Here is a 21,632-nt window from a genome sequence, read left to right on the forward strand (position 1 = left end):
GGTCTACGTACCACGAAGTAATTCACCGTCAAAACGCTAAGAGGCTAGAATATATTCATATATACGGTCTATGTGTACGACCTGCAGATGTATAATTTCCGAAAACTTTCACATTAATCATCTCCAACACGACAGAAGCACAGAACAGACTCACCATCAGCAGAACACCCCTCTGTCACAAAAAGAACACTCATATTTGTCGTGTCCTTTAGTCAGTCAGAAGCTGAACCACATCAGTGCACAACAGTGAACTGTTTCTTGAGCGCTCGGTTTATGCAAATTAGCCATGCGGTTTTAAGTTGTGTTTCTGTTAAACGTAAACACATACGCTCAAAGCTGTGTGGAAGCTGTGGAAAGAATTGAGGATATAGAAATGACGTGTGTGGACGCAGATAGTTTCCAATACGGTGATGCGCGGATTCGTTTCAGTGTAAACGGGGTCTAAGACAGAAAACACTAAGACAGAAAACATCCTGTGCTCTCAATACACCTTCACTAGAATCATTTGGATCATTTCAGCCCTGGAATTCCCAACCTCTACTGAATTAAAGGTTATAGGGAGGTGCTGACTTGAAAACTACCGCTTCATGACATCACAAGGTGGAACTGAGCATTTTGAGCTTTGGAGATGTAGACAGACTAATAATAAAAGGTTACTCAAACATGTGAGAATGAAACAAAACAACTCCAGGTGTATTTTGGATGAGGTAACAGCATTATTACATGGCTTAAAGTTTAAAGAGTCAATTTTATGTAATACTGGACTTCAATCAACATAAAAGTACCAAAAACTGCTCATAGTAGATTTAACTAAAATTCGACACGCTCGTTTTTCACTAAAGAACAATAAAGTAATAAGAAAATTTGGTCTTTCAAAACTAAGGTCAAGTATTTTCTGCTAAAATTATGGTCCCATCGACATTCAGACACTTCCCTCGGTCCCTCTCTGAATTACAGCCCTTAAAAGAACAATGGTGTAATCAGTGGCTATCTTTACTCTGTGGTGAAGTAATTAAAAACTTACAAAATCAAAATCACACTTTGAAAACCTTTATCTTTCGCTCTTCTTTCAGTTAGAGTAATTAAACTTAAAATAGGATTCTCTGCTCAGTTTTTAAATGTTTAATACTTCCACATTCGTAACGCTGTTTGTATAACTATAAAAGGACACGCAGCACAATTATAGAAACTTAAAACAGACTAAATTGCAGTAATTTCGTGAAAGAAGAAGAAGAAAAAAAAAAAAAGCACGAAGACTTGAAAAGGAAAAGAATGTTATGATTACTGAAAAGTTTGTATAATTTAGACATCATTTCTCAGACTGAAGCTTGGGTTTATTTCTGATGGTAAACACTTAAAGCTGCATTGTGTAACTTTTCTGGTTGAGGGTCAGTCTGCTTTGTCTAGAATGTTTCACAGTATGGAAATGCCAACCTTTCTATCTTCATGGAGACCGAACCAGACCAAGTTACATGTCAGGTCTGTGGAGAGGCAAGCCCGCTCACAGTCAAAATGCCTGTTTTTCTAGGTATTTTTGAGCTATAAAACCTGCACCTGTGAATGAATAAATATAAGGTCGAGTTGTTTAATGTCATACTGTGGAAAATTCCAGTAAGAGCAAGGACATATCCATAGAAGCAAGCAGGTGAAAAGTTCCACAGTGCAGCTTTAAAGTTACAACAGAAAATCTTAACACTGCCATTATTTGCACAGTGCACCTTTAAATACGGCTTAATGTATGTCTTATTTTTGCATTTCAGGCTACGTTTATATGATGATGGTCTGAACAGAAGACGCAAAAGTGGGGTCGTGTCTTCACTTTTTATTTTTATTTAGACGAGCATTTTCGAAAGGATATCTGCGTGATGACGGTGACGCAAAAGTGTGTGGAATTGGATTGTGTATGCATGCCAGGCGACTAGGTGGTGATGTATGTGACATAAACGCGTGCGTGACGTGAGCAGATCTGACCAGAGTTTAGCGTCTTTGGCAGTGTAGACGGAAACGCAACAGCGGAGCATATTCAACTTTTCCACTCTGGAGGGTGGTTTCAGATTTTTGCATTTTTAAGCCCCAAAAACGCTGTCACTGTCTAAACGAAAGGCATTTCTGATAAAATAGTGCCGTTTTTACCCGCAAGCGTTCACATGTAAACAGGCCCTTACTTGGCTTAGTTCTGGTACTTCTCTCTTTGCCAGGTCCTGATTTTGTCAAATTTCTGAAGCGAAGCAGGGCTGGGTTTGGTTAGTCCTGGGATGGGAATACCAGGAGCCTTAGTGGACTTTTTGGTTTTGGGAAAACTCACGCAGATGAAGGGAGAGGGAGTTATGTTAAAGGTACATTGTGTAACTTTTTGGTTAGGGGTCCATCACCTGCTTGTTTCGATGGAGATGTTGTTGCTCTGCCTGGAATGTTCCACAGTCCCCTCATCCGTCCCTTTCTTTCACTCTCTCCTCCCCTAATCTCTCCACCCTTCCTCTGGCTTCCCCTTTTTTCTCTTTCTCTCCCTCATCTCTCTTCGTCTCTGCTCCCTGTTCTTCATCTCTCCCCCTTCTCATTTCCTCTCTTCTTTATTTTCCTCCCTCTCTCTCTCCTTCCTCTGACCTCCCTTCATCTCTCCAGCCCTCATCTCTCCATCCCTTCCCCTCTCCCTCTTGTTTACACCAGTCTGTCTGAGCTCTGCCTTATTACATCTCTCCTCAGTCTCCTCTGTGGCCTCCATGTTAAAATCAAACACACTTTTTCACAGTTCTGACCTGCTGCCATTCAATTTCAGCTCCATAACAAATAAATGCGTTTCCAATCCGAGTCAGTGACGCTGCGGCCCCACCAGCTACATCTGTTTCATACGAACAATTCACAACAATTCTTGCTTTTGTTTTAATATAATGAGATATTTTTTAGACAACTTATAACCTAATTTATACATGAAATTAAACGAGGGCACGGCCATTTAAACATGCCCCGTGTCACCCCATTTACTTTCACTCCCATTAAATCTTTAGTTTTCACCGATTAGCTCTGAAATAATTACATACAGTACTTGAAGGGCCTATATTACGCAAAATGGACACTTGTGAGCTTTTAGCCATGTTAGACTACGTCCACACGACAACCCTCCTGGATTTTTTTCTTTGCGGGCTGAAAAAAATTTGCGTCCACACACGTACCGGATCAGTAAATATTCACGTCCACAACAACGGAGCACTGAGTGAAAACAAGGTAATACATATGCCACACCTGTATGTGGCGCTGTTAACAATGATAATAATGTTTAATGATGCTTGTCTCATCACCGTTTTTTAACTTTAAGGTAATTTAGCCTATTTTAGATGTATCCCAGAAATATAGCTGTTTTGTTTTGCAAAAGTTAAACATAAGTCACAGAAAGAACTCATATATTCCACTGAGTCGTGTCCTCTAGTCCGACAGAAGCTGAACTGCATCAGTGCATAATAGAGAGCTGTTTTTTAAGCGCTGAGTTTATACAAATTAGCCATGTGGTTTAAAGCTTTGTTTCTGTAAAACAAACAAATATGCTCAAAGCTGTGTGGATAGGGAAGGCTTGCGGACGCAGATCGTTTCTGATATGGTGATACGCGGATTCGTTTCAGTGTAAACGTAGTCTTTGTTATTGATCCGTGTGCATATTCTATGGTGTGTGTTGTTAGTATTGGAGCTAGCAGCGTGTCTCGGCTGCTGGGTGATGGGAGTGGCTCAGTAGGCTACACCTGTCCCATTTCGGCCACACTCTTGCGGTGAGCGGAGGCGAATTCGAGGGCTGCGGGCTTCGCTGCATTAGAGGACCCTGGCGATGACGGAATCGTGATGTAATCGTTTTCCAAAAGCTGCAGTTTGCTTGTCCACATGACAACGTGACGTCGGCATTCTCAGATTTCTCCACTCTGGAACCTGTTCTCAAAAAACTCAGTTTTCGCCGGCCGAAACGCCAGCTCCATGTGGAGGAAAGACCAAAACGAATACGAACTTCTCTGTTTTGACCAAAAGGCGTTGTTGTGTGGACGGCCCCTTAGAATGATGTTACTTCCTCAAAAACAAACCTGGAGTTGTGTTTTATTTCATTCAGACAAGTCTGAGTACACCTGCAAGATTAGTCTGTTTGCATCTCCAAAGTTGCCCTTTTCCACATTGTGATTTCATGAAATGGTAGTTTGAACAGCTCCTTTTACCTTTAGTTTAGTAGAGATTGCCAATTCCAAGGCTGAAATTATCCAGATGATTCTAGTGAAGGTGTGTTTAAAAATGCAGTGGAGCACTTCCTGTATTACCACATGACATCATAAAGTGGAACAGGTAGGTTTGTGATGAGGAAACAACATTACAACACAGATCACAAAATAGCATAATATGGGCCCTTTAAATCAACTAATTATGCTAATGCCATCTTTAATTAAAATAATAAAAACATCATGAAAACTATTACTGTAGATGGATATTTTGGATTCTTATGAACAGACCTGTTATTTCAGTTTTGACTTCACTCTACTGAAAAATGTTATTGCTTCGTCTGTTGCACATTTTGGTGTAAAAAATTTCTAATCTTTCATTTATTCAATTGCGAGTGTTTTTACTGCCAAAATCTGGTGGTGTCACAGACTTGTCTCCATGGAGATCGCCAAGTTTTTCTGCCATTTTGTGGAACACTTCAGGCAAAACAACATCTCCAAGGACGACGTTTCAAACCCTCCAAATGAAAACTTACAGCGTGCCTCTTTAACTCACAAGAGCATAATGAACTATCTAAACAAAACCTATTACCTATGCTATTACCAAAACAATATAAAGAGGCTGTGGCTTATGTGGAAAACTGGTCAGACATTTTTAAAGAGTGGGTGTTATTTTTTTCCTGTGTTAATGACAAAAGGTAGTATATTTGGTTTTAGAAATCACTGTTTCCTGTATTTTTTATCATTTTCTTCTTGATACTTTTTACCATTGACTTCCACTACTATAAAACTATGATAAAAATTGACCACATGTACTAACCACCGAACCACCTCAGAATTAGAAAAACACAAAAACCAGTTATATACACATTTCTGGATCAGTTTGTGTCCTCACCCTTCACATATTCCCAATAGATTTATTTAAAGATTTATTTTTGGAGCTTTCTAATGTGTTATAATGTTGTTCCCTCATCCAAACATGTCTGTGGTTTTAGATGTCATCCATGCATATTTGAGTAATTTAGCAATCTCTCTCAGTCCTCCTTAGCTGTTAGATTCTGTCCAAGACTCCGCCCACAAACCTACGCCACCCATGCTCCCACATGACAATTCTCCATAAATATACAAAAACATAATACAAAATAAACTACAACTCCACAAACGTGACGCGACGGGCAGTAGTTTCATTAGCAAAACGCACTCTGTCATGTGATAGCGCTCTGAAGGGGGAGTGACTTTTGACTGAGAGCGACGAAAAAGGGAAACTTATAAAACATGTTAATACATTGTTTTCGGCGAATACAGCGTTTTCAAAGAAATAACTGCTGACACAGAACATATATAGATCACCATGTTACCTTTTAATACCCCAAGTATTATAAGTATAAGTATACAAGTATATATACAATACCATCTACTTTCAACAAAAAAATTGTTCCTTGTGCCTGTATTTTGTGTAGAACTTTGCATCTTCCTATTTTAAACATGCACTATGAAACTTTTCTGGTGGAGGATTCATCACCTGCTTGTTTCTATGGATACATCATTGCTGTGCCTGGAATGTTCCACAATATGACACTAAACAGCTCTACCTCACATTTATTCAATTACAGTTGGTTTTATAGCTCAGAAATACCTAGAAAAACAGGTGTTCTGACTGAGTGGAGTCACCTATCCACAGCTCTGACATGTAACTTGGTCTGGTTTGGTCTAAATGAATATATAGGTTTAATAACACACAAAGCAAGAACTTCTCCAAGAAGAAAAGCATTTGGCCAGAAAATTTAAAAAATGCTTCTTTACTTGTTTTAGAAGCCAGAACTACAGTACATTTAGTTATGGCAACCAAATGTGCAACATCTACCTACTGCTCCATTTCAGATGACATCACAACATTCTATAGGACAAGAATATTTTATACTAGCCAGACTGGCGCCACCTAGTGTCTCCGCTCAATTTCATTTCTCTCCAGCGAGCGACTAGGTCAGGAATCAGAATACACTAGTAGACGGTTCGCAAAAACCCAGAAAGTGCAAGTTCGGGCACCAGCCAATCAGTGAAGAGCCATACATTCTGTGTTTGCAACGATTCCCGAGATCGAGGATTTAAAGCCGGAACAAAGAGAATGTCTGGTGAATTTTTATCAAGGGGACAGACGTTATTGTCCTTCCTACGGGATCTGGGAAAAGTTTAATATACCAGTTAGCCCTGTTTGCGGCACATTACATATGTCACGAACAAATAGCAGCGATTGGTTAAATTTAAAAAAAGTACCCGCCTACCATCGAGCGAACAAATTCCAACGCTGTGAGGTCAGACGGTTTCTACAAAGTGAAACCGGCTGTTGAAAATGAATAATGTTTAACTGGAGATTTTGTTGAAATCCAATGAGTTCTTGGGTCTAGTCGCTGATAGAAATGATCAGGTTCAACATCTGCGAATTTACCTTTTAAATATTTCATGGTAAAATAGGGTTGTCAAAAGTCAGATCAGATACTAAAACTTTTGAACTATTGAGACTAGATCCTTCTTTGAGCAAGCATCAATACTAAGTCGCATTGACAGTACAGAAATTGGTCTTTCCTGGATGTTTTTAGAATGCTCTTGAGCTGTATCAGAACAAGTATAAAAGCACATAGACTAGTATACGCTCACTGAGGGATGACACAGATATAAGGCCACATAGAAATAGAAAAGAAAGTACTACCATTTAATTTAATGTTGAAAATCGCATTCTATTGTCTAAATGTGTGACTGTGAGTGTTTTTGTTTTCATTGTCGCATAAAATCAGTACTGAGTATCAAGTCTATTCATTAGTATTGACATAGTTTGAAATTTCTGTATCGTGACACACAATTTATTATTTTCTGTGCAAGTTTCTATTAAAAAAACACTATAAATTTGTTCACAAAAATCTCCTCTTTATTCCCAAGACAGTGAAATCTAAAAACCCCAAAAATTATTTCTTCTTCCTCTCGCTAATGTCATAATTAGCTGCATTATCTGGCTCTCCTGCAGGAACAGTGTGTGCTAGTGTGGCTGCCAGAAGCTCAACACAATCACAACAAAGACTCAAACGAGGCTCCTCCACCGAGCTAAACAAATCTGACTCCAAAACCATCGGGAGAATCTGTGTGAATGTGGAGTGGTCAGGAAAAACAGAAGAAAAGAGGAGGACAAGGCTAGTGATTGTTACTGGTTTGTTTCAAAGGTTTTCTATTAATAAAGAACTGTTAGACTACCCAGTTTTGTATTTTTTTCCCTCATGTTTGAGCAAAATATATTTTTTCTCATTACAGATATATTGTTTAGGTCAGAATAAGCCTGCTTTGTGCTGTCTGCATCTAATTATATAGCAGTTTATTGACAGATATTTAGAAAGTGTGTGTTAGCATGATAGTTGTTAACATTACAGTGACAGCAAGCCTTCATTCTGGTGTCTGAAAGTTGTGAAAAGTGCTCATAAACTCATTGCTGTGAATAATTAGGATGCTTAGACCACTGCAAACTGTTAAGAAAGTAAAAAACAGACAGTAAAAATCAGGTACAGCTCCTTTAAGATTTGTTCATTAGTCTGTTAAAACAACAATCTGCGTTTACATCTGCAATGATAGACAGGAAAGTTTTCTATAGTAAAAGGGGCCTCTATCTGATTTTTTCTTCAAACAATTTGCATAAAATCTGTCTTGCCACAGCACAGATCTATTGTATAAGCAGCTCTTGAGGTTAAAATAAGTTTGCTGCTGTTTGTATATCATTATAAAGCATTTTACTGTCAAATAATCAGGAAGTGTACTGTTAGCATGCTAGTTGTTAGCTTTACCGTTACAGCAAAACTCCGCTCTGGTCTGTGAAAGTTGTGAAAAGCACATAAAAACTTAGGGTGAATAATTAGGATGCTCTAAATCAGGGTTTCCCAAACTTTTTTCAGGGGACCCATATTTGAAAAGTCACAAATCTTCGCGACCCAAGTCAATAGACATTATTTGTAAATTATAAAATAAATTGGTGACCATTATTGAACATTAATGAGGATATTTTGTTGTTGACTGAGTGATCGTGTGTCTCTGAACAATTAGTATTACCTTATTTTTCAGACTATAAGGCGCTTTCCATGAAACAAACGAATGACACTTGAGACTTTTTTATTTCCTACAAAGAGGACTCAAATATAGATTGAGTAATAATGTGTTTAATGCAGCTTTGTGCACATTTGTTTACATTTTACAGAAACCAAACTTAAAACCACATGGCTTATTTGCATAAACTATTGCATAAATAGCTCACTCCTTACGCGCTGATGTGGTCAACGTCTGTCAGACTAAAGGACACAATGTAAAAAACGGCTTCAAGATCAGTAAGCGCAACCAAATTAATACATAAGATGCACAAAATTATAAAGGCGCACTGTCAATTTTTCAGGAAATTAAGGGATTTTAAGTGCACCTTATAGTCCGAAAAATACGGTACTCAAGTTTTAAACAAGGAAATACAGTAATCAGTGTTTCCCACAGAAAACTGATTATGTAAGGCAGTGCTGCCAAAAAAGTGAGGATCGGGGGGTGCGTGAACATGTATGCATATGTATATTGCCGATCGACATGCAGATCGTGACAAGGCGACCCCCCCCAAAAAAAATAAAAAATCTCCCAGTCTTTGGGAAACAATGCTCGAAATGCATAAGGTAAGTGAGGAATAACTTTGCAAACTGTTTAATATTAATTATTTCTGATGTTTGTGTTTTCAAGACAATAAAAATCAGGTACAGCATATTCAATAAAGTATTTGTTTACGACTTGCATAAAACTGCATTGTGTAACTTCAGCTCCATGGAGATGTTATTGCTTTGTCTGGAATATTTCACAGTGTGGCATTAAACCTCTCTGTCTTTTCTGTCTGACCAAACCAGACCAAGTTACAGGTCAGATCTGTAGAGAGGCGACCCCAATCACAGTCAGAATGCCTATTTTTTTCTAGGTATTTTTCAGCTATAAACTAATTGAATAAATGTAGAGCTGTATAATGTAATTCTGTGTAACATTCTAGGCAGAGCAATGACATCTCCACAGAAACAAGCAGGTGACAGATCTGGCTCCAAAACCATCAGGATAACATCTGATCTCGCATTTCATCTCTGCGCCTCATTTTGGAGTGGTCAGAAAAAACAGGAGGAAAAGGACGAAGCTAATTATTGTTATTGGTTTGGTTCAAAAGGTTTTCTGCTAATAGAGAAGCGCTGTGAGGATAGAGACAGGGTGCTTTCTGTTAGGAAAAATACAAATGTAATATCACAGTATTCCCCCTCAAGGTGCTATTGCAATTTAGTGAGACAGCAAATGGTACTGTAGAAATAGTGCGCAGTGTAGTCTTTTCTAAAATTGTCCTTCTGTGTTTGGTGGTTTTCAGATTCTAGGATGTGATGATGTCATACTACCACATAAGGAGAAAAGAAGAGAGTTTTCCTTATTGTTTACATTGTACATCGCACAGTGGCTCAGCGGCAAGCATTCACGCTTCACAGTAAGAATGTTCCTGGTTCCATTCCCTATTTCTGTGTGGAGTTTCATGTAATCTCTGTGTCTGGGTGGGGTTCCTCCAGTTTCACCATCAACCCAAAACACGCACAGTAGGTTAAATCCTCCAGCTAAGATCGTCCTGACCAAAACTAGCTCAAGATCTGGTGATGGGTCCAACTGCTCCTGACATGGACAGAGACATGGAAGGACGGGTCAAATGCAGAGGACTAATTTCCCTATAAAATGACAATAAAAGTGTAGCTTAACCTTATATCTCAAAGGTAAAGTCTCAGGTGTTGAACATGAGAATTTTTATATATGTAACTACACCCAAGATCTCACTGAATTACAAAAAAACTCTACCTGCCCCTCATCTATATTAAATATTATTGGTCTATATAATGTTGTGATATTATACTAGTATCAGATATATCATAGAAAATATTGGTAGATGAGACATCATTTGATATCTGTTCAGGTGATATCGCTTTTTGGTCTATAAATTGGTGTAATGAGACGATTACTGGCCAATGTTGGTCCAAAACCATCCATCCATTTTCTTCCGCTTATCTGGGGCTGGGTCGCGGGTGCAGCAGTCTAAGCAGGGACTCCCAGACTTCCTTCACCCCAGACACGTAATTCAGCTTCGCCAATGTTGGTCTAAAACGTCTCATAATATGACTATCTGTATTTTTACAAAGCTGTTCTATGGTTACAAAACACAGATTCTGAAAGTTCGCTCTAATTGGTTGAATCAATCAGGAACATAATGAGTAGAGTGTAAAGATATCCAAATCTCTCGATACGATAGTCACGATATGCATCTCATGGTTCAATATTTATTGCAATATTTTGTGGAGGCTAACGAAACTGTGAATGTACTTCTTTTCTCTCATCATAATCCAAATAAATAAGATTTAAAAGTGCTTAATAATAACATACTGGACTGAAACAGAGCAAAGGATCATGGTATGGGGTTCTGTTTTTAGCTAATGTTGCAACATCACAATGAATCTGAATGAATTTAAGCAAAGAAACCTGTAATTTGATATATTGTGATGGTCCACGATATTATTGAGACTTTTGAAGATACGATGTCACAATATTTTACATCTCTAATGTTATATAGGGATGGTACATGTTCTCGTGCCATGAGATCTCAAAATTACCAGAAGATTGTGAGATTGTCAGGAGATTTTTTTTCCCCAAGTGTTTACATTCGGATTGGACGAAAAAAAAAAAGTTACATATTGGCGAGTTACAGCTCTTACAGTTCCGAAAAGCAGTACTAGAACAGAGCCAAAACAAAAGAAAAATATGAAATCAAATAAATAAACTGTGAGGCCAAAATTGGAACCTAAATCGAGAAATGTATATATTACGAATTATGTTAAAATCTTGTCTTGTCTCGTTCTCGTGAACTCAATCTCATATCCTCTCATTTTGTCATCTCTACTACAAATTATAACTAACATTCCACTAACTGTAATGGGGAAACTGGCAAAAGAAACTGGCAAAAGTGTTTGCACATAGAGCTGTATTACACAAAAGTATCACCAAAATACCCCATCAATAAAAGGGACCAGATCACAAATCCATTTTTATTCCTGGCAATTACTTTTTTCCTAAGGGTCATCTTCAAATCCAGGCATGAAAGCAGAGAGCTGAACCACCATCATTGGCGTAACAGATGCTTCATGGGTTTCACAATGATGAGACTCTAGGACCGTTGCCATAGCGATTAACATTTTAAAACAAAATATTACGTGGAAAAATAAGAGAAAATTTATCAAAATGCTGCACAGAAGAGGAAGCTGAAACCCATAAATAGACTACTGTGATCTATGGTTACGCTACAGTAATTATGATGAAAACTTTTTAACAAGCTGCAGCAACGAAACAATGCTTAGTGATTTTAGAAGTAATATCTCAAGACTTGGGTCAGGCTTATAGAGGATTAGCGCTATAATTCAGATTTTTAGCCTGCTCATGAGAAAATGCCTGTGAAATATAGACTACTGTGATGTATATATACAATAATATACTGTAAAATAATACTCTTGTGAGCTTTAAGCCATGTTAAAATGTTGTTACCTCTTCAAAAACAGACCTGGAGTTTTTTGGAGTGTTTTATTTCATTCACACATGTTTGAGTAACCCTTTATTATTAGTCTGTCTACACCTCCAAAGCTTAAAATGCTCAGTTCCACCTCGTGATGTCATGTAATAGCTACCTTCTACCTTCCGTTCAGTAGAGATCAGCGATTTCAAGGCTGAAATTATACAAATGATTCTAGTGAAGGTGTATGGAGTTTAAAAACACAGTGTAGCACTTCCTGTATGACATGGTGGAACAGAGAGTTTTCAGTTTCAGAGAAGAGCTCAGTCTAAAAATACAGGGTTTGTGTGTAAAACCTTTTAAAACTGAATGAAAAAAAAGACTTAGATGATACTGTTTGGGGCCAGCAGTTACCCTCACTGATGTGGGACACCTCAAAAATGATGTTCGTCCCACAGTCACCAACCTTGGAGTCACCTTAGACAGTGATTTTAAGTTTGACAAGCAGATCAATGGTGTTTAAAATCAAGTTTAGATCATTTGCGACTTTTATCTAAAGTTAAACCTTTTTTATCTTTTAAATTTTTTAAACAAGTTATATACACTGTTATTTCATCACGCCTGGACGACTGTAACGCGCTTTATTCTGACATCTCACAAAACGCACTTTACTGACTACAGTTCGTCCAAAACTCTGCAGCGTGACTTTTAACGGGAACAGAAAGGAGAGAGCACATTACCCCAATCCTTGCGTCTTTGCACTGGCTTCCTGTTAATTTTAGAATTGATTTAAAGATTTTATCGTTTGTTTTTAAAGCCTTGACTGGTCCCACACTATGTCTCGGACCTCATCCAAATTTACACCCCCGCGTGCGCTCTGAAGTCCGAGGTCCTGCTCCAGCTCTTGGTGCCTAAAACAAGACTTAAAACCAGGGGGGACAGGACCTTCTCTGTGGTCGGGCCTAAACTCTGGAACGCTCTGCCACTCCATGTTCGAACAGCCCCCACAGTGGAAAGTTTTAAGTCTCGTCTTAAGACCCACTTTTATTCCATTTCTTTTAACACCGCGTGAGTTGTGTGGTAATCTGTGCTTTTTATTTATTTTTTATGTATTTTTATTGGTTTTATTGCTATTCTATGATTTTGCGCTTATTTTATTTGACTAGTTTTTTATTTTGAGACTAGTATGATTATTTTAGTAGTTTAGTTGATCATTTTATTATTGCTATTATTATGTATTTGTGCAGCACTTTGGAAATTGTGGATTGGATTGGAACAAAACACAACTCCAGGTGTGTTTGCAATGAACATTATAACATAGATCAGAAAATAGTGTAATATAATCTGTTATTTTAAAAGGTATTTGAAGACGTATACAGGATTTGCTCTATAATTCTTTTTAAAGTGACTGGTTTGACCCAGAGAAGCAGTTATTTCAATCAGGTCCTGTGTGACATTTGTAATCTGCTTCAGTCCCCTTCCTCTGTCCATCTGAGCGCTCACTCTGTACGTATCCATCTCCAGGATCATTCTCTTCTATTATCAGTCCCTCCTCAGGCTCCCAGTGTCTAGAGTCTCGTTATTTCCTTTCAACCTTTCCTCGTCTCCTCATCGTCCCTTTTGTCTCCTAGCCCATTTCCTCTCTCCTTGTCGCATCCTCTCCTTTTTTCCAAACCCTTGTTACTTTTGTTGTGTCCCTCACTATTTCTTCTCATCTTTTTGTCCTAGTCTTTTTCCTCTTATCCTTCGCTCCTCATCTTCTCTTTTGTCTCCTACCTCGTTTAAGTCCTTGGATGCATCTGAAAATGGTTAAATGTGCTTAGGAAGTTCCTTTCCTTATCACTGACCCGGACGTACATCATCGTCAGCCATGACAAGGACCATCTGAATTGATCAGTGAAGTTAGGAAGGAGTAAGGAAAGGAGAATTTATGCTTCCTTTCATAGCTCCTTTAGTGTAAGAAGCTCAGAAGGTTCCTAACCAGTGGTAAAGGGTTATGTGGTATCTCACAATTCACTGCGCAGATCAAACCAAATGTTTCCCAACACTACTGTACAAGTTCTACACTGCAGCAGATTATTCATTACAATCTTCTGTATAAATAAACTCAACTTTACTACACAAACCACAACGACTATAGAGCGTCATCAGCCCGTTTGAAATTGTAACGTGTTTAATGCAGCTTTGTGCACATTTGTTTACGTTTTACAGAAATGAAACTTAAAGCCACTTGCCTCATTTGCACAAACTATACGCACTGAAAACAACAGCTTGTTCCTTGTGTCCTGATGCGATTCAGATTCTGTCAGACTTAAGGACACGACTCAGTGGAATATATGTGTCCTCTCTGTGAAAGGTTTAATTCATTCTCATAAGACTCAGCGCAGTACTGGAGGGTGGTACGCTTGTTGTAGTGCATTTTCTGGGAGTTGTAGTTTGACTATTGTTCTCGCCTCTGGTTAGGAGGATCTGGATCCACCTTAACCAGCGATAGCTCCTTCTCCTCACTGCTCCTTCCTCCTCCTTGGTCCTTATAGTTGACTTCATGATGTAGCTCTCATGGGTCAGAGGTCAGCAAAAGGAGAAGGAAGAAGAAAGAAGCACAAGGAAATAAAATGTTTACCCATTTTCAGATGGAGCCACAGTTCCTGTTGTCTCATCTACTCCCTCTCTTCAGCACCTCCCTCATCTTCTCCTTTTTTCAAACCTATGTTTGTTGTCTTATCTCTGTGTCTCCTTCACCATTTCCATTTTTCTTTCTGTCATGGTCTCCTCTGTCCTTCCCTTGTTTCTCATTTTGTCTTTTGTTTCCTACCTCATTTCTTCTCTCCTTCTCTCTTTCCCCCACACACTTGTTCCTTTTGTTGTCTCCACTCTCCTTGTCTTCATCTTTGTTTCCTCTCCATCTCCTTCACCATTTCCTCTCTTGTCTTTTTGTCCCAGTCTCCTCTCTCCTTCCTTCACTAGTTATTTTCTCATTTCTCTCCTTCCTTGTTTCCTCTCCTTGGCTCCTCTCCTTTTTTCAAACCCTTGCTCCTTTATTTGTCTCATCTAGTCCCACTCTTCATCTCCTCCCTTGGTTTCTTTCCTCATCTCCTATCCATTGGCAATTCCAGGGTGGAATTTATCCAAATGATTTTATTGAGGGTGTATGGGCTTTAAAAACACATTGGAGCGCTTCCTCCTTTATCAAATTACATCACAAGGTGGAAGAGAGTGGTTGTCTGTTTGAGAGAAGAACTCAGCCTAAACATGCAGGGTTTGTGTGTTAAATATGTGTGAATGAAACAAAACACAACTCCAAGTCTGTTTGTGATGAGGAAACTACATAATAACAAAATAGTGTAAGATGGGCCTTTTGATATTATTTTAGAAGGTAAATTGTATTAACTCCTCCAAACATTTGTGGCAATAAATGTATAAACTGTCACCTCACTTGTCTTCTATCTCCAATTTTCTCTCTCCCTCTCCTCCTTCTTTCCTCTCCTCGCTTTTTCTTTGTCTCTCCTCCATCTTTTTCCTTTCCTGGTTGTCCATCCTTGTCTCCTTCCCTCTCGACTTGTCTCCTTCCCTCTCGACTTGTCTCCTTCCCTCTCGACTTGTCTCCTTCCCTCTCGACTTGTCTCCTTCCCTCTCGACTTGTCTCCTTCCCTCTCGACTTGTCTCCTTCCCTCTCGACTTGTCTCCTTCCCTCTCGACTTGTCTCCTTCCCTGTCTCCTGGTCTCCTTCCCTGTCTCCTGGTCTCCTTCCCTCTCTCCTGGTCTCCTTCCCTCTCTCCTGGTCTCCTTCCCTCTCTCCTGGTCTCCTTCTTTCTCTCCCCATCTCCTTCCTCCTCTCCCCGCCTCCTCTCCCCATCTCCTTCCTCCTCTCCCCGTCTCCTTCCTCCTCTCCCCGTCTCCTTCCTTCTCTCCCCGTCTCCTTCCTTCTCTCCCCGTCTCCTTCCTTCTCTCCTCGTCTCCTTGCTTCTCCCCTTCCCTCTTTCCTTCTCTCCTCGTCCCCTTCCTTCTCTCCTCGTCTCCTTCCCTCTCTCCTTATCTTCTTCGCTCTCCTTGTATTCATGCTTTTCGAGCTATGATGGCAATCTTCCCCACTGCTTACAGCAATTAAGCAATTCAAATAAATATTTTATCTTTTGAATGAATAAAGCCCCTCTCTGGGTCCTCACAACAGTCCTTCAAAACAGGAAAGAATTGTTTGTCTAAAATCCATGAATACCTTTTGTCTTCAGTTCCTCTCCTCATATTCAAGGCCTTGCTCCTTTTGAGTCTCTTCCTCCTTGTCTCCATCTCCTTTCCTTCCTTGTCCTCTACTCATTTCGTTCTCTTTTCCGTCCTTGTCTAACGTCTAATTTTTTTCCCTTCTCTAATTGTCTCCTCATTTCCCCTCCTTTTTTATGAATCCATCCTTGCTCTTTTCTTTGTATTCTCTCTCCTTCCCCTGATCTCTCTCTTTCCTTGTTTACTTTCTCTTCATCTCTCCTTCCTTGTCTCCTTTCGTCCTATTTTCCGTGTCTTCTCTTTCCTTTTCATATTCCTTCTCTCCTCTGTCTTCTCCCACTTGTCGAACTGTTGTTATTCTGCTTTCTCTCACCGGCTGGAAAACTCTATCCTCATCCACACTATTCATCTTCTTTCCTTCCTTTTTTCCTTTCCTTCTCTTTTCCATCCCTGCCTCCTGTCTACTTTTCCAATTTCTTCTCTCCTCTATCCCATTGTTGTTCTTCCACTGATCTCTCGTCTCCTCTCCTCTCTTAGTTCCTTGTGACTGTCTGTCTCCTCTCTCCTTTTTCTCTTCTGTCCTTTCTTGTCTCCTCTGTTCCTCATCTTTTCCATCCTTGCCTCCTCATCTCCTCTTTTCTATTTCATTGTTCCCGTTTCCACTTTCTTTCCTCTCTTCTCTCCTTCCTTGTCTCCTCTCCTTGTTCCTTCCGTCCTCGTCCTCTTTTTTACTCTATCCTTTATTCTTTTCTTCTCTTTATCTCCTCTCCTCCTTTTCAAATCATTGTTCTTTTCATTGTCCCTCTCTCTCTCTCTCTCTCTCTCTCTCTCCTTGTTTCCTTTTCTGGTCTGCTCTCTCCTTGTCTCCTCATTTCCTCACCCCTTTCTCTTTGTTCCTTTCTTTGTCTCTCCCTCTTTGCTCTCTTCTCTCCTTCCTCGTCTCCTCTCCTCGCTCCTTATCTCCTTCCTCATCTCGTCGTCTCGTCTCCTCTCTCCTCTCCTCATTATCTGTGGCGCTCTACCTTTTTGACTCTCCGCAGATATCAATCATCTTTCACATGAGTGAGGTTCAGCGGGTTCAGTCTGTACAGTAAAAAGAGATTCAGATAAAGCTGCCGTTTGAAGATGGAGGATACAGACGTGCTAGAAACATAAACAAGAATCCTTCACTGGCCATCAACAAAGTATGGAAATAAATATGACCGAAATAATGGTGCAAGTCAGTACTTACTTTTATTATATACACATACTACAGTCAGAAGTTTTAATTCTTTATGTTTATCTTTATTTATTTTTACTACTTTCTCCACTTTATACACATCAAATATTGAAGTACGATAAATGGAATTGTGTAGTAGTGCTTTGCGAAAAAATATTTAGTCTACTTATTTAAAGCTGCATCGTGTAACTTTTCTGTTGGAGGGTCCGCTGAATGCTTTTCTGAGATGCTATTGCTTTGTCTGGAATGTTCCACAGTATGGCATTTAACTTTTCGACCTTCATGGAGACCAAACCAGACTAAGTTACAGGTCAGATCTGCGGAGAAGCGACCCCGCTCAAAGTCAGAATGTCTGTTTTTCTAGGTATTTGTGAGCTATAAAATGACCTGCCATTGAATAAATGTAAAGTAGAGCTGTTTAATGTCATACTGTGGAACATGTAACATCTTCACAGAGAAAAGCATTTGATGGAAAAGTTACACAATGTACCTTTAACTGTTGTCTTTACTACATATTGTAATTCCATATATCTTGCTTCATATATTTGATGTCTTCCATATGGATAAAATGTAGAAAGTAGTAAAGAAATAACTCTAATAAGGGGTGATACTTTGAGAATTTGCATATAAAATAAAAAATAAATATATTTAGTAGTTATCTTTTTTTCCCTTTGCTTCATACATACATACATACCAGACTAAACTAGAACTAAACCAGGACTAAACCAGCACCAAGGCAGGACTACAGGAGGACTACGGCAGGACTACGGCAGGACTACGGCAGGACTACGGCAGGACTACAAGAGGACTACGGCAAGACTACAGCAAAACTAAAGGTAGGACTAACGGCAGGACTACAGGCAAGACTACAGGCAGGACTACAGGCAGGACTACAGGCAAGATGACGGCAAGATGACGGCAAGACTACGGCAGGACTACGGCAGGACTACGGCAGGACTACGGCAGGACTACGGCAGGACTAAACCAGAACCTAGCCAGGACTAAGGCAGGACTACGGCAGGACTACGGCAGGACTACGGCAGGACTAAACCAGAACCTAGCCAGGACTAAGGCAGGACTAAGGCAGGACTAAGGCAGGACTAAGGCAGGACTAAGGCAGGACTAAGTTAGGACTAAGGCAGGACTAAGGCAGAACTAAAACTTTGATTGTGCTTAAATCCAGGCTCAAAACATGACTGTTCGCTGCATATGACTGACAGGTTTTTATTCCTCCCTCTTCTCTTTAATCTCTTTAATGTTTATATTGAGTATTGAGTCTATTCCTCAGTATCAAAATTTGAAAGTTTGAAATTTTACAGTGAAAAAACTCAAATCTAACCAAACTAAGATCACCTGAATTAAGAAAGTTTTATCATGATTTGAGTAGATTATATTGAGTGCATTTTATTATTTTGGAACAAGACTTTCTGTACTTAAAATATAAAAAAAAAGATAAAAGAAACAAGACAACAACAAAATCTAATGTTGTTTGAATTAAGAAAAACACTTGTTCCATTGGTAGATCATTTTATCAGGTTGAATCTACTCAAATAAAGTCAAATGATCATAATTTAAATCATTTTAAAGTAGCCAGATATTGCTTTTTACAATGTAGTATCATGACACACTATCTCACACTACATCATTGCCCAAGTAAATGTTCTTACCTTTCTCTTTCTTGTGGTGAGCACCTGAAATGGCTGGATCTGCTTCTTCTCTCTGTCCCAAGCCACAGCCTCGGAATCCAGCACACATGATACCACAGACTCCTTCTTCACCTGCAAAAAAAACCCCGAAAAGAAACACATCAAAATGAAGCAAAAACAGAGAATTAGAGAAGAGTTTACCGACCCAATTATGAATTCCGAGGAGAGCTGAAAAGAGCTTCTAGGATAAACAAGCCGGGCTATATTTTACATGCAGCTGCCGAAGCAATCAGGGAACGCATTGTTAGCTAGCTCCTCTCAAGCCGACTTAGCTAACTGAATTGGATACTTACCTTAGCAATCAAATTAAAAGCTCTCCTCACAAACCGCCAGCTGCCAAATCTGGAGCCAAAATCATTTAAAGACGCCACTTTGACAATTTCCTTTCTCAAATTTGGTGTTCTTGATACAGCCCTACTTCAGTTTCACTGCGTGGTTTAATTAGATGCAGTTTGGTAATGACTGATTAAAGGGTCTATATCACACTATTCTCTCATCTATGTTAGAAAGTCATTTCCTCATCACAAACAGACCTGGAATTGTGTGTTGCTTCATTCACACGCGTTTAACAAACAAACCCTGCAGATTTAAGCTGAGTTTCGAATAAAAAACACTCCAACTTGTTCCAAATTGTGATGTCATGTGGTAATACAGGAAGTGCATCACTGTACTTTTAAAGAGCCCATCACATGCAAAATAACTCTTTTCACATTGTATCTTCTGCACATATATAAGCACAATTTGGGTTTTGGAACATCCATTACACAATAGTTATGAAATCTTACTGATTTCTTGGAGACAGTCACAGACCAGGAACTATGAAAGACCAACTATTGCTCATCCCCCCACCCGTCCTGAGAAAGCACAGGCTCCGCCCTCCAAACGTGACATAGGCTCTGAGTGAGCCGCCCTTCCTCCGCCCATCTCAGGGAGGGAGGGGGAGACAGGTGTGCACCCTGATAGTGGTAGGAATAAACTTTTATTCATCATGGAGATACAGCGCGTTCAGCCGCATGTGCTGGACCCGGAATCAGACGAGGACTTGGAGGTGCATGAAGCTCAAGCACCGTGTTGGCATCAGCTGAACATTACTGATTGGTAAAGTATTAATAAACACTAGTAGATAAACTTATTATATCGTGTACAGTGCAGTATAGAACAATGAGCTTATGCTGTCACTTTGGTTTAGGGGTTCATGTGGGAATTGTCAGCCAATGCAGGGTGGAGGGGAGCGGAGGACGGAGGCGGGTGCGAAGCGTTTTCTGCTACGTCAAACGCGTCATAGGTGTAGCTGCCGCGTCATCGTTGTAGCAGCTGAATCAATCTAAAAAACACTTCAGCGAAATATTCAAGGCTCACACATCACTCTTAGAAGGTAGAAAGCTCTGAAAAGTTGATTTTGCATGAAATGGGCCCTTTAACCTACAGAGATGTTATCATTTTCAGTGTACTACTACAAAATAAAGAAGAACTCTGTGTAAACTCAGGGTATCCCCAGGTTTGACTACCCCAAATTTAAGACTTTTTAAGACCTTTTGAAGACCGCTTAAATGAAAATTAAGACCAACATGGCATCAATTATGCGGGCGAAAAACACCAGATCCAATTTGAATAATGACCAACCAACTACCGTACTATATCTAGAACTGTGGATTAAATCTACACTTCCTCATGATCCATAACATCTTCTTCCACTCTACTGATTGTTTACTCATTGCTGCCGGCACCAGAAACCAAAGTATTGTTTACACATACTCCAAATTAGATGTTCATTCACGTTACAAGATTTTACGTTATTTTCTTCCTCCCTCCGTTTAACATTTCACTGCAGCCCAGTTGAATATATAAAAATAATAGGCTAATGAAATTTAAGACCTTTGTGGAAAAAAATAAGACTTGGACAACATAATTTAACATTTTTTAAGGGCTTAATTTAGGAACATGAAATTTAAGACCATTTTAAGACCCTGCGGCTACCCTGAAACATAATATTATGTCTTGCTAAATTCTACATCCACGAATGTAAAATTCAGAAGTGTCCCCCTAACTTTGCTCGCTTTAAAAATGAACTCAAATTATATATAAAAGCTCTGAAATATATGAATGGATCTAAAGCTCAAAAAGTATATTTCTATATGTGTGAAATTCTCCTGGATTTTATGAACTCAAGTTGAATGAACTCCACTAGAGATGGGCATGATTAATCGATTAATCGATAATTAATCATTAAGAATTTCATCGATTACGTTAATTTTAATCGACAAACCGAATGTAGGTTGCTGTGCGTAGTGTGACCAAACAGGATCCGTACATGTGTCTCTCTGCACTCAGAAGGAGCGTGAGTGAGTCTGCAAGCGTACCGAAGCACAAATGCGTATTTAGCAATGATTTGTACAAGAAATTCCACGCTTTCCGTTGCGTTTGGGACAAGTTGGAGTCCATGTGCACAGTGTATAAAGCAGGAACATATGTTTCGGTGTCAAGTGGGAAAAAGCTTTACCAGGTGAGAGTCGCGCAATGTCGATGACGAGTCCCCACCTCCCTCCCCCCGTACAGTGTCCTGGTTTTGACAAACGCAAATATGGTCACACTAACCTGTATTCCACTGAATCATGTCTTTTAATCCGACAGAAGTTGACCGCATCAGTGCACAAGAGCTGTATTTTTTATCTTCGCTTAGTTTATACAAATTAGCAATGCGGTTTTAAGTTTCGTTTCTGTGAGAG

General features: G+C 39.4%; 1 protein-coding gene across 1 annotated transcript in view; it reads right to left on the minus strand.

Moving 5' to 3' along the window:
• The window catches only part of lig1 (ligase I, DNA, ATP-dependent), a 151,028-nt gene that overhangs the window by 53,081 nt on the left and 76,315 nt on the right, over positions 1-21,632 (minus strand). The window contains exon 19 of the mRNA XM_020941232.2: positions 18,868-18,978. Within this exon, the coding sequence (XP_020796891.2) occupies positions 18,868-18,978 (111 nt within the window). The remainder of the gene's footprint in view (positions 1-18,867; positions 18,979-21,632) is intronic.

The sequence above is a fragment of the Boleophthalmus pectinirostris genome, unplaced genomic scaffold, assembly GCF_026225935.1.
Source record: "Boleophthalmus pectinirostris isolate CB_2022bp ecotype Guang Dong unplaced genomic scaffold, ASM2622593v1 HiC_scaffold_16, whole genome shotgun sequence".
Classification (NCBI taxonomy): Eukaryota; Metazoa; Chordata; class Actinopteri; order Gobiiformes; family Gobiidae; genus Boleophthalmus; species Boleophthalmus pectinirostris.